The sequence below is a fragment of the Haliotis asinina genome, chromosome 12 (assembly GCF_037392515.1).
Source record: "Haliotis asinina isolate JCU_RB_2024 chromosome 12, JCU_Hal_asi_v2, whole genome shotgun sequence".
NCBI lineage: Eukaryota > Metazoa > Mollusca > Gastropoda > Lepetellida > Haliotidae > Haliotis > Haliotis asinina.
Window position 1 is genome coordinate 36,337,707 of NC_090291.1, and position 13,128 is coordinate 36,350,834.

General features: G+C 39.8%; 1 protein-coding gene across 1 annotated transcript in view; it reads left to right on the forward strand.

Annotated features, from left to right (window-relative positions):
* Positions 1 to 4,795: 4,795 nt before the first annotated feature.
* Positions 4,796 to 13,128, forward strand: part of LOC137259002 (uncharacterized) — a 69,460-nt gene continuing 61,127 nt past the window's right edge. The window contains exons 1-9 of the mRNA XM_067796703.1: positions 4,796 to 4,886; positions 6,042 to 6,062; positions 6,737 to 6,847; positions 7,733 to 7,873; positions 9,162 to 9,279; positions 10,099 to 10,241; positions 10,920 to 11,034; positions 11,675 to 11,814; positions 12,601 to 12,732. Coding sequence (XP_067652804.1) covers positions 4,817 to 4,886; positions 6,042 to 6,062; positions 6,737 to 6,847; positions 7,733 to 7,873; positions 9,162 to 9,279; positions 10,099 to 10,241; positions 10,920 to 11,034; positions 11,675 to 11,814; positions 12,601 to 12,732 — 991 coding nt within the window. The 5' untranslated portion in view covers positions 4,796 to 4,816. The remainder of the gene's footprint in view (positions 4,887 to 6,041; positions 6,063 to 6,736; positions 6,848 to 7,732; positions 7,874 to 9,161; positions 9,280 to 10,098; positions 10,242 to 10,919; positions 11,035 to 11,674; positions 11,815 to 12,600; positions 12,733 to 13,128) is intronic.

A 13,128-nucleotide genomic window follows, 5' to 3' on the forward strand; every position in this document is an offset into this window, starting at 1 on the left:
TCAGTATTTAAAAGAAAGATTGCTTCGAATGATGAGGCAAATTCCCTCCTGACTTTAGGATTTCAGGATCCAAACAAAACTAAACCTATGAATTCTTTTATACTAAAATCAGTAACTTTCACAATAAATTCGCGCACACACACGTCTATATTTTAACGATATGTCCATATATTATCTATATAATTTTGCACACGGATGGATCACTGTAGACAACAATGACACAAGGTGCGGACAGGGTGAGCATGTTATGCCCTAGCAGTCATTTCACAGAATTTGCCTCAAACTGGAATTAATTTTGCCTGACGACACACTGCAGTACTAATGTGGCGTCCTATAAACAAACCAGATAATCAAGTGATCGATGGATTGGAAAATATTAGATAATTATGAACATAGATCAGTAATGTACATACATGTGAGATGAAATGGGTTTCTGGTCGTACCTGAGGATATGCGTGTCCATGCGTGTGTATGTGGGGCTGCTTGTATGAGCCCAGACTTAAGCTGATTTTATAGTGCTAGCTAACTGAGATACCATGCCGCAGTTGAGCATGAATACCCCACTCAGACACATTATACTGACTCCTAGCAAACCAGTTCCTGTTGTACCCATTAATGTCGAGCGCCAGGCAGGGACAAACAAGCACTATATTTTAACATCTTTTGGTATGATCGTCAGAGTTTGGGATCCAAGCGGACGCTCTAACCACACCACGAAGGTGATCTTCCAATTTGAAACAGAAATAGAATGAAGTACCTATCTTAGTTACTGGGAATACTGTTTTATCCTTGAAAGATAAGAGGTGCTGTGTCTAGAAATTTCGTGAGTTTATAATTGCACACAACTTTTATATTTCTGCTTTCCTTTATCCGTTCAAGGCGACGATTCGTTACAATTCAGTTTTTATTCCGTTCATGTAGGCCATCGGCCCAAAACTACATACGTCTACGCACATGTCATAGACAAGTTTTGTTTGTTGGTATGTTTTTCAACGCCGCACTCAGCAATAGTCCAGATATTCGGTTTTATTGAAGGATCAGTAAAATACATGTTTTTAATGCGTAGGTGTTTGATAAAGTAAAAAGTGCAAGTGAAATCTGTTTTTAATTCTGCGTGTCATGTAATGGACAAGATTTTGAGTGGGCGAAGACACCTGCCGTGTTGGCGAGCGATAACGGGTCTCCCACTTCGCACCATTACAACCTCGTCTTTTATCTACTGCCACATAAATTAGAAATTAACTATCAGTATGTTCAAGTTAAGAATGTCTTTGAAACAGCCAAATCGTGTGCGACAAAATCCAGCATATAACAGTGCCCTATGAATTTAACCATCGACCTCGCGATGTCCTAATTCTTTCAGTTTTTCATGATATAAGAGGAAATCGGGAATATGTGTTGGCAGGAGGTCATTTATTATCCATACTACGATAAATATTGGTCACATAATACCAGTCATAACTCCAAGAATTGCAGAAAACAATAACGCAATACAGAAACAGTGATAATAAAACAGTAAAAATATGGACGATGAGATAGTTACTGCGGTGTACGTCTTGCCGCAATGGGAATAAGGACGTATGGGGTTTTCAACGTTGACTATACAAGTGACAGATTTCATTTCAGATCCATGAGAACTCTGCTAAGAACAGAGTTACTCGTGCAATTCAGATATATATTTAACAGTGTTCTATTACTGCAGATCTTTGTATACAGTCGATAACCTAGATCCTTTGAAAGATCTAATAATTTCTTTATGATTACTCGTTATATAAGTACTTAGTTGCTTAGAGAGCGTGTTTTGTTCACTGTAAAGCTTAATAGAAATACCTTTAACGAAACAATTTCAAACCCTACCGAATTTTCCAGTTTGTTTACAAACCGCCAAAGAAGTACTGCGTGCGGAGTCAGGCAACTTATACTTCATTTTTTATTCAGATTTTGTGAAAGGACATTAATTAGTGACACATATGAGCATGTATGATGTCAATCATAGGGTTTGGGTACATAATTGAGTTTACTTTTATGCCGCACTCAGCAATGTTCCAGCTGTATGGCGGGTTTTGGTATATAAAATATTCAAACCTCTTCATTCGTTTGTACAACGTCCTTATGAAATATTTCATATTCGCTGTCTATTTCCTTTTCAAAAGACGAACACATTGTTATGGAATTGAAAATTACAGACATGCCAAAGTCAATGTTATTCGCACATCTGACATGTAATGTGTATCTCCTTATTCGATACGCTTGGCTGACAAATCAGATCTGACAAATCAAAATACCATGTCATAATGATACCAGATACAAGCAGACATGGTTAGATCATGTAATTATTCATTTCTAATCACGATAAAAATGTATAGGTGACAAACACTGAGACAGAGGCCCCGAGTGTCTGTTATCAAGGACGATGGTATTACGTGGGCGGCCTCTATCAAACAAGGCAATACTGACTGGGCGAACGGTGCCGAAAAAGACAATATCGTATAAACGACATTGTGGGTTGCAAATTGCATAGAGTAAAGCAAAATTGCGTGATTGATTATTAGTGACAATTCAATATTATGTGCGTTTAGAAAGGTAGTATTGCGTTGGAGGTATCTACCGTAGAAAATGCGATTTTGCAAATGGCGAGTGTATTGATGACATAAATAGAGAAAGTCAGTGGTGCGTGGATGACATGTAACTTGAGTAACAACAACTCATTGATGTCAAGTATAGAGAAAGTCATTAATGACTAGTGACTAAACAAATTTGGAAGACAAATACAAAGGAAGTCAATATTACCCAATCAACCCAATCAACTCCCTTTGTCATACGACCTTGTAAAGATTTTGTCACTCTGAATCTTTATGCCTAGATACAAAATGAAACATAGACCGACAATGTCAGTATTGCTTTGGCAACAAGTATCTTGAAGGGCAATAATGCATTGATGACAAGTACAGCGTACGTCGGTTCTGCGTTAGTGGCAAGTATCTTGAAGGGTAATCATACATAAATGAAGACAAACGCAGAGAAAGTTCAAACTGGGTGGATGATTCGTATCAAGAAGGGCAAGAACGCAGTGTTGACAAGAAGACAGAAACTCAATAAATGAAAGCGGTTAGTGTTTGCCAAGATCGTTGTCCAATTTTGTCTTTGACGAGAACACATCTTTCTAAATCACTATCAAGTATTTACAGTTAAAATACCAAAGATACCAGCTTGTCAAACGCATGGTGCAGGTCAAAATATGGAACAACTTCCCAGCCACTGATGCATCAAATCTTGCAATTTGAAATATGAAATTTTCCTTAACTCTCAGTGCCACAACATATTCAAGAGGTCTCCTTATTCTTTGATCAATCATAGGATTTGATTAAGAGGAAGCCTGTTCCATCAACTCATTGATAGTTCGCACAGGTGTGACTCCCTGTTGAACACGGCGACCTAAAATGTACCACATGTGTTCATTGGGATTGAGATATGCACTCAGTCACACACACACACACACACACACACACACACACACACACACACACACACACACACACACACACACACACACACACACACACACACACACACACACACACACACACACACACACACACACACACACACACACACAAGAATCTCCTGTGAATAACAAGGCACATGGTATTGGTGTCCATCTTCCGATCCAAGGCAATGTATCCACAGACTATGATTCACCTTAACCCAAAGGGAACAGTATTTCTGGATTTTGGTGGGTCTTCTGGCACTGTATCTTGCTGCTTTCAGTCGATGCCTAACGTTCTTGCAGGATATGGCTTGCAGTGGTAACCGTACCTGAGTCCCATAAACGATGCCTACCAAGTCTCAACAATGCTCTGTCCTCTCTCTATCTTACGGGGTGTGCCAGGTCTTTGAGGATCTTCAGCATGATAACAGGGGTCATCTCTTACATATTCTTTGATCATAGGTAGTCCTGTGTTCAAGATTCTTGAAATGATGGAAGGATGTCTAGTTTGTGTGAGAGACACTTCTGCATTTCTCATACTAATGATTTGCCACTGTGTAGCCTGTGACAACTTGCTATTATGTTATTGCTAGCATGACTATTATGGTACTGCATATTCAATCCAGATTGACAAGAGAGAGTGTGCCATGTTACCAGTAAAACAACTGATTTCCACAATGTTGGGGTATGACATTTTACGTTCATTGTGTTCCACTGCGCTTGCTTTGACTACCTCCTAACACATTTTGTAAGGGGTTGAATGTTGATAAATCATTAAGAAAATGCTGTTTTCTTAATCCACAGAATTAGAAGTCTTTCCGGTATGTGGGGCGTAATTTATTACATATGTTTATATTGAGTTGAGTCGTTATACTGACATAAACAGAAAAATATCGTTCAGAAACAGTTGTGCGAATGTCAGGTCAAACAGCAGCTTTATCTGTTCCCTTCGAGACAGTGTGCGACCTATGACCTTTGTGTGGGAGATGGTGAGATAACTGAAGCGATAAGAAGAAAAATATGTTTTAGTTGCATTAGTCTCCCTTTTCAATGATTTTAATGAAAGGAAAATCATAATTCAACTCTTAATAATGTAAAATATTACCCAACATGTTTTTCAAAGATTTTGGAATATTTATATGACTACAAGATCTTGTAAGCTATCAGCATGTTAATGTTACTGATCGCGAGTTATCTCCCTTTTATTTCACTCCGTTAAGTAATCTTGGTAACAAACTGGAACCAGAAAGAAACGCAGGTGTCACGTGACCTTTTCCTATAATAGCGCGTGAGCTGTGGCGAAAAGACAGAGTGCATTAGAAAGTCATCATGAACAGGGCCCTTTGTTTGGCCTTGGCTCTCATTGTCGCCACCCAGGCGTCGACAGTAAGGAAAAAAGGTAAGTGGTTTTTGAAACATTTGGATTTCAAAAGCTATAATTAAATAGTTATCAAATATATTCACATTCGTAATTTATCCCTATTTAGGAATTTATCTTTCAATGTTTTCATTTTTTTCCAAATTAAAACCTAAACATCCTATTAGAATGATTATTTGAGTTAAGTGAGTGAGTGAGTTTTGTTTTATTTAGCATTTAGCAATATTCCAGCAATATTCCAGCAATATTCACGACTGGGTATACCAGAAGTGTGCTTCACGCATTGTACCCATGTTGGGAATCGAACCCGGGTCTTCAGCGTCACAAGCGAACGCTTCGGCTAATAGACTACCACGCGCCTCGATTACATTTAAGACGCCGAGAGCAAGTCATACACGGCTATATAACGATATCAATGTACTTTTTATTTGATTCTTACTCGTGGATGTTTAACTGATATTTCCCTCTACATCTGTGAAAAGACGGGGTTTTTTTATCAAGAACTTTTGGTATAAAGTTATCAGCACAATAGTGATTCATAAGAACATGCTCATACACGGATTCGTACAATGGACTTAGAAGAGGTTTGTAGAAAAGGTTTTGTAGCACTAATTTACTTCCACGTGAAAGGATTTTATATAATTCCGATTGATTAAAATTTAAGAACTAACGTCAAACTAACTTCTGCCAACGCATGCAAGCGGTATTGATGGTATGTTCGACTGTTCAAATGATTTATACACCGGTGTAGACTGTTCAAATAACGGCAACATATGTTGTGTTTAGAGACTGCTAGATTACAATAAAACAGTTGGCGTATCTCTCAGTGGAGATAGACAAGGGAGGTCAGAGGTGCGCCTCTCTTGTGGGTCACTGTCCATGTTCATGTAATGTGTTATCATGATTAGCCTCAGGTCCTATTTGAAAAGTTCTTGTTTATGCCTGTAACTTCAAGAACAACAATAGTCTCAACGATAATGACGATAACAACAGCCAGGAACTGATGTTCCTATTATTTTTTAAATGCACAAAAAGTGATTTAAAATCGAAGGCAATTTCTTGAAACCAGTCATATTTTGGGTTTTATTTTGTTTCCTTGTTTCAAAGAACATGTTTAGTTTTATTTAGTGGAACCGATGCAGACTATTATTAATACATATGTCTTTTCGGTTACAGAAAAAAGAGCAGATCCTACAGGTAAGTTGGTATCATTGACTAGTGTGGACTGGTATAGAGGTGGTTTCTGCGGGAAAATGTTTCCAAAGCATATAGTACACATTGATTACATGAAGATGTACCCACCTGTATATGGTGTGGATACACATTTGCTGTGAATATAATTACTCTTAGTACTATATATTTCCTTTGCAAGTGACTGGCACACCAAAGGAGAATGAACCGATTCCACTTTGTTGACAAATCATATAATTTATAGATGAGCAAAAAAAAAGAACTGTTGAAATTTAATACAGAAATTATGCTTACAATAATACGGTATTCGTTTTCTGTTAATGGTTTGAGCCTCCCGGGACGGGTTAGTTTCTAAATGGACTGACAGATTCTCAAATTCACCTACCTAAAATCTAAACATATTTATGAAGATATTCATCATATTTCATGATAATGAATTATTTAATGAATAATTCACTGGTAATGATGAATTACCAGTGGATAATAAACTACGTTGCTTGTCAAACCTAAATTATTTGCGGGCAGGTAAGTTTGGTAAGGGCTGGGAAGTTTTATATCTAACCAGCCCTGTGGTCTGGCTGAAACGATTCAGAGTGATACACAAATCCACACCTCAAATACGTTTATTGGATTTCTGCAATGACGTGAAATATTATGACGTCTATTTGTGTTCTATTTAGTAGATACATGCGTGGACAAAGTTGATTGCTCAAAGTACGCAAGCGGCGTGTGTAAAGACTATGCCGACTGGGCGAAAGACAACTGTCCAGCATTCTGTGGAATATGCAAACGTAAGTCCTACGTACAGCCTGTGTGTTTCCTGTGAGTGAGTGAGTGAGTGAGTGAGTGAGTGAGTGAGTGAGTATTTAACGTCACATCGGCAACGTTTCAGCCATATCGTGACGAGATTTTTGACGCTAACGTGTTTGCTGTGTATGTAACCTCGTGGTGTGGGTTTTCGGTCACTTAAGAATAGTCGTTGTTGTCTAGATTGTCGCCTGGAAAAATATAAATCATGTCACTAGCTTGTAAAGGTTAAATTTGACCAATACAGAAGACATTCTTGAAGAATTTACAAAGTCTATGTGAAATAGGACATAACGTTACAGCTCTAGTGGGCACGCAGTACGTCCGACAACCTTTGGCGATTGCACAACGATAGGTTTAACATGTTTTCTATTCATATCTTGTATTCCGATACAGAGAGACACAAGAATTGGGTTGCATGTTAACGCAATTCAGATATGTGTGTCATTAATCAAAACAACAAAATTACTGAACACCAAAGGAGATTTATAGTCTATGGATATATCTACATCATATGAAGCATGTATATATGCGTTTTCATTATCTTACTGACTACTCTGGGACCTCATTTCTATTATTTTCACAATCATAACGAATGGGACGATGTTCATCAATATCTTCAGCGTTCAGTGGACCCGTGAAGTTTCAGGTTTGAACTGGTCTTCAGGAAGTGGTCTCAGTGAGACTCGCTGTCAGCTGACGCGAGGCATCGAATCCTAACTGCTTAGATCGATGCTCACAATGTCCATCACTGGATGATCTGGACAGGCCTCGATTTTATATAGACTGTTTTCACATGGCTGGAACGTTGCTGATAGTGGAGTTACCAAACAAACAAATAAACATGTCGTGTTCACTGACTCTTCCAGCACTGCACACAACTGCCCCTCCGCCTTGTGAAGATGGTTTGCCCAACTGCCCAGAGTACGGGCTAGACGCGTGCACAAAGTTCGCTCCCTGGGCCCATGAAAACTGTCGCAAGTACTGTGGCTTCTGTCGTAAGTATTATTGTAAATTCGGCGATAACTTGACATTTATTGACGCGTGGATGACCATTGGTCTCTGTGAATGTCAGTATATGTGTGATCGGTAATGTGTATGTGTTTGAGTGTGTGTGAAGAAGAGGGTTATGTGTGTGAGTGTGTCGGTATGATGAGTGTGTGTGTGTGTGCGTGTGCGTGTGCGTGTTCGTGTTCGTGTGCGTGTGCGTGTGCGTGTGCGTGAGTGTGAGTTTCTATAAATACTAAGGTTAGACGAGGGCAGAGGGACGATCAGTCCGTCATATATTCTGAATACACAATCCCCAATTCACTGAGTACATGTACTGATCCGGAATTTGTTTGTTTAATTTAAGATGATGGTTCCGTGAACAGTACCACTTCATTGACGTGAACATATTTTTCATGTCACCATGATCTGACACCCTCTTTCAAGACTGTGTAGAACGTAAACCTTTCTGTTTTCAGAAGTACAGTCGACTGGATTCTGTAAGTATGCTAAATACTTTAGAATGGTTTGACAAAAATAAATAAGTACAACCGAAATGGTGCGAACATATCGCAGTCAGGACATACAAAACCTGTCGAACTATCGAGGACGCACTTTACAAAAATCAAAGCAGCGGGAAAAGATTTGAAATTTATATTTGATTTTGAGTTTTGCAAATTTGCTAAAAATAACGGGAAACCAATCGAAATTACGTAAATGTCATTAAAGTAATTAACCGTGACCAAATCGAAAATACTAAACAATCAGCATACAATAGAAAGAATGAGAAATTTCGATTTTTTAATCAGCAAAACTCCAAAGTAGACATCTTAAGCTTACTTATTTTTGTTTTCTTAGGATTGCTTTTATCATCATAGGGCATGTTGTTTTACAAAATTCATATTACGTTCCATAAATATAATTAAATGTTTCTCGGACATATTTTTTCCAACAGTGACGATGGCGGTAGGATTTTTTTAAATTTTTGATACAAAAATGTGACGAGGAAGGAACACATTTTTCTTCTTTCAGAAATAGCAAGTTTAGCAAGTGTTAATGAGTTGTAGATTCAGTCACACTCGTTCTTACAGGCACTCATTCTTATAGTGGACACATGGATGATCGAGACGCGGCCAAGTCATTTTAAAATGGCAATAAAAAACTTGCTACGAGCACAAATAAAAGTGACTCGCCGATGCCCGGGAAACATTTCATTTATTTATTTAGCCTTACCGTAAAGGAAGTGGTTGAATCTAATGACTGTGATGGGTAGTTTGAAGCTGGTGTTTCCTAAGGTGCTACCTTCTGCAGATGGTCAGTGCTATTACCAAGGGAAGAGTTACAACCAAGGCGAAAAGTGGGAGGACGGCTGCAGCTACAGCTGTGAATGTGTGGACGGGTCGACCGGCGCCTACAAGTGTACAAACAAGTATGTATAATCAGATCTCCTACCACTACCACCACTATACTTATGACATTCGTCGTAAGGGTGATGTGGTAGCCAAGTTGTTAAAGCGTTCGCTCGTCACGCCGAAGACCTGGATGGTACTACTACTACTACTACTACTACTACTACTACTACTACTACTACTACTACTACTACTACTACTACTACTACTACTACTACTACTACTACTACTACTATCTCAGCTACAGCAAATACTACCAACGCCATTACTACTACTACTGCTACTATACAACGTCACTACTACGACTAGTACTAGTATTGCAGCGTCTTCCCCTTCCGTCAACGAATTTTACGATTTCTGCTATTTTTACCATTATTTCTGCCAATACTACCATTACGTTATTACTCAATATTACTTAAAGTTATTATTTAAACGCTAAAACTACTGCTTCTTCAGTCATAACGGCCACTATCCCCACTACAGAGGCTACTTCCACTACCTCACTACTCCCGAACTTATCTACTGCCACCTGATCACCACTACCCTCAGCTCATCAATAACTCCTGCCACTCTAATACAATGACACAACCAACTCGACATCCTCTATTGATATACAACTTGACAACAGTGTTAGTAGCCGTACCAAGACGTCGCTCTTAAATAAATTAGGAAACAAAGAAAGAAATATTGAATATCCACGGAACTGTCTCCCCGCTGATGTTCTACCACAGCATCCTGTGTTTTTAATTTAGATATCAGCTGAACAAACCTCTATTCTGTTTCAAAGTAGACATGTCAAGGAATGTGAATATTTCAACATGTGTTCCTTGTCCCACCAGGTGCCCTGTGTATAATAATCTACCCTCAGCATGCACCCTGGTAGCCACCCAAGGTGACTGCTGTCTACATCCCGTCTGTGACTTTAACAAAAAGGTGGTGACCTCCCAGGGTTCAGCTCTTGGGCAAACGGCATCTGGAGTCAGTAAGTAACGTATCACGCTCACAACGTGGTGCACGAAGAATATCTTTATGCACTACCAGTCTATTTGCCTATCCTTTAGACTGTGGTATACATTACAAATGTCATTCCTTGAACAGTAGTGAACACCAGCCATTGTTCATGCACTTTTACACTGTGTTGCGTGTTCACACTATCATTCCTAGAATGTGTATTCATAAACTATCGGCCTATATACATATCTCTCAGGCTGGAAATCCCAGTCCTCATACAGGTGAATGTGTGTGCGCGTGCGTGCACATGCGTGGGACTACCTCCAGAATTGCTAATTAGTGTTTTTTGTATTTTTTTGTTTTTATTTGTTTGCGTGTTCGTTCGTGCGTGTGTTTTGATTTATTTATATATCATATTCATAGCTGGCCTCCCAAGTAGCAATAATGATAATGTGTTTGTAGAGTCTGGCATTTTCACAACGCACGTCAAACTGAACGATAATGCCATTCTTTAAAAGTTATACAGTTAACATTCTTACAGGAAGTGCTGTACATTTTCACAAGCCAAAGTATTGCCGCATTGAGTGCGTGCGCGTGCATATGTGTGTGCGTGAATCAGTGTAGTTGCGTATTCTAAGTTTACGCTTGGTTGGTTAGTGTGGAATTAGTCAACTCCAGCTGGTCATTTTCTCTGATTTTCGTATTGTAGATGTATGCGTCTACAACGGCAAGAACTACTTCCAAGGCCAGACGTGGGTGGTTGGATGTGATCTGCGGTGCACATGTAACGACGCTACCCAGGGATCGTACAGATGCCAGTCATAGTGAGTGAACCTTGGGTTACCTGTGATCAACATACGTCGTGGTCGTGTCTTGTATGGGCATATCTCCAGTTTATAGGCCTTACGGTGGTTGTTCGTGAACGCACCAACTTTGGGAGAAATATACCTAAATGAAGCAACTATAGTTCATCAAGACTGGAATTTGTTTTAATGAAGGTTTATGGAATGGGACAGAAGGCAAAGAAATAACCCTTGACAATAGTTTGCCTGTATACATGCTGTCCAAAGAATGGTGCTAATACTAGTACAATAAGTGGAACTGGTAGCATACAAAGACAACGATCTCACTGGTTGATTTATGTAAGTCTCCTCATAAGACAACGACAACAACCTTTTCTCTCTAGTCTCTGTTTCTTTTTTCTCCCATTCTCGCTCTCTTTCCCTCTCTATCCCTTTTCTTTCTCTCCCTCGTTCTCCCTCTCTTTCTCTCTTCCCCTGCCCCCCACTTCTCTCTCATGCGTTGTTGTTCTGGAGTATATGGCAGACTATCCGACAACACTCCGCCTAGATTTGCAGTATTTCACGGTATGACATTTAAACTGATAAGGTCTCTCGTGTCTGTAGATTGGGTTAATTAGACAACGTTCCATCTAACTAAAACAGCAATTGTCCTGTGTTTTAGCTGCCCCCAGTACGGCACGCTACCCTCTGACTGTGTCATGAGAAAGGATCCAGGTCAATGCTGTGAAACACCTCAGTGCACCTTCAGCAAGCAGTTTGGAAGTTTCTCAGGAAGTGGTTCCGTTAGCGGAGCGGGCATAAGTCAGTTGATCATACATTATCTAGTTCAATTTCAATCGAAGTATATATGTCTCCAAAACCATTTAACCTTGATTGACATTGGGGTAGCCCAGTGGTTAAAGCGCTCGATCGTCACACCGAAGAACCGGGATCGATTCCCCACATGTGGTGTTCCCCACTGTGATACTGTTAGAATGTTGCTAAATGCTGCGTAAAACTACCTCACTCACTTTACTTAGCATTCAGTGCCTCGTGGGTGAAAACACTACACATCAAATACGTATGTGAAATAACGTACGTATAAGAACTAAACCATTACAACTATTGTTGATAGGACAGAAAATGTTTATTTTCTGATGATATAAGTCTTCCCATGTGATAAAACCTGGCGCGCCTGGGTGCAGCTCCTTACAAGGGTACGGTGTGTGAAGTCCTCCTATCGTGTCAACTGCCATTCATCACAAATGTCAGTGACAGGTTAACTGATAAATGTGACTGAGTTGGGTTTGGGGGCTTTTGGCAATATTCCAGCAATACCTCTGCCTGGAAAAACAGAAATGTGCTTCGCATATTATACTCATGTGGGAATCGAATACGGCTCGTCCTGGTGACGAGCGAACACATTAACCACTAAGCTACCCCACCGCCCCTAATCGATAAATTGGTGTTAGTGCGAGATCTGTAGAGTTACGGTTCGATCCCGTTGAGAAATCGTGTTTTCTTGCAAACATCTTACAGTAACATAGTAACTTGTTTTAATATGAGTAAGGAGTGTTAATAAATACAATAATCTATCGACTGTTTCAGCTATGCAAGGTCCCACCGCCGCGACAGCCTGTGTTGATAAAATACCCAACTGCCCACAGTATAGTAAGGATGCCTGTCCTAAATATCCAGGCTGGGCCGAGGCAAACTGCAAGAAATTCTGTGATCTGTGTCGTGAGTATCAACCTTTGGACCATGAAATCAACAAACAACAAGAACTGAAGCATAAGATAGGGTGCTGACAGCAACGACCAACAAACGTTCACAAATAGCCAACATTCGGAACATCAAACGGCACAGTTAGATGTCAGTCCGTTTCCAGGCATTACATCCTTCCATGATGAAAATGAAATGATTATTGGTGATAGTAGTAACACCTCTCCTCGGGTCCACTCGGTTTACTCCGACAAGATCATGTAGGGACGGGTTTTTGCTGCTCTGTTTGTAAATAATCCAGTCTGGACCAGACTATCCACTGATCACTTAGATCAGCATCAGTCTAAGCAGTTGGGTCAAAATGACATGCGTCAACCAAGTCAGCAAGCCTGACTACCCGATCCCGTCCGTTGC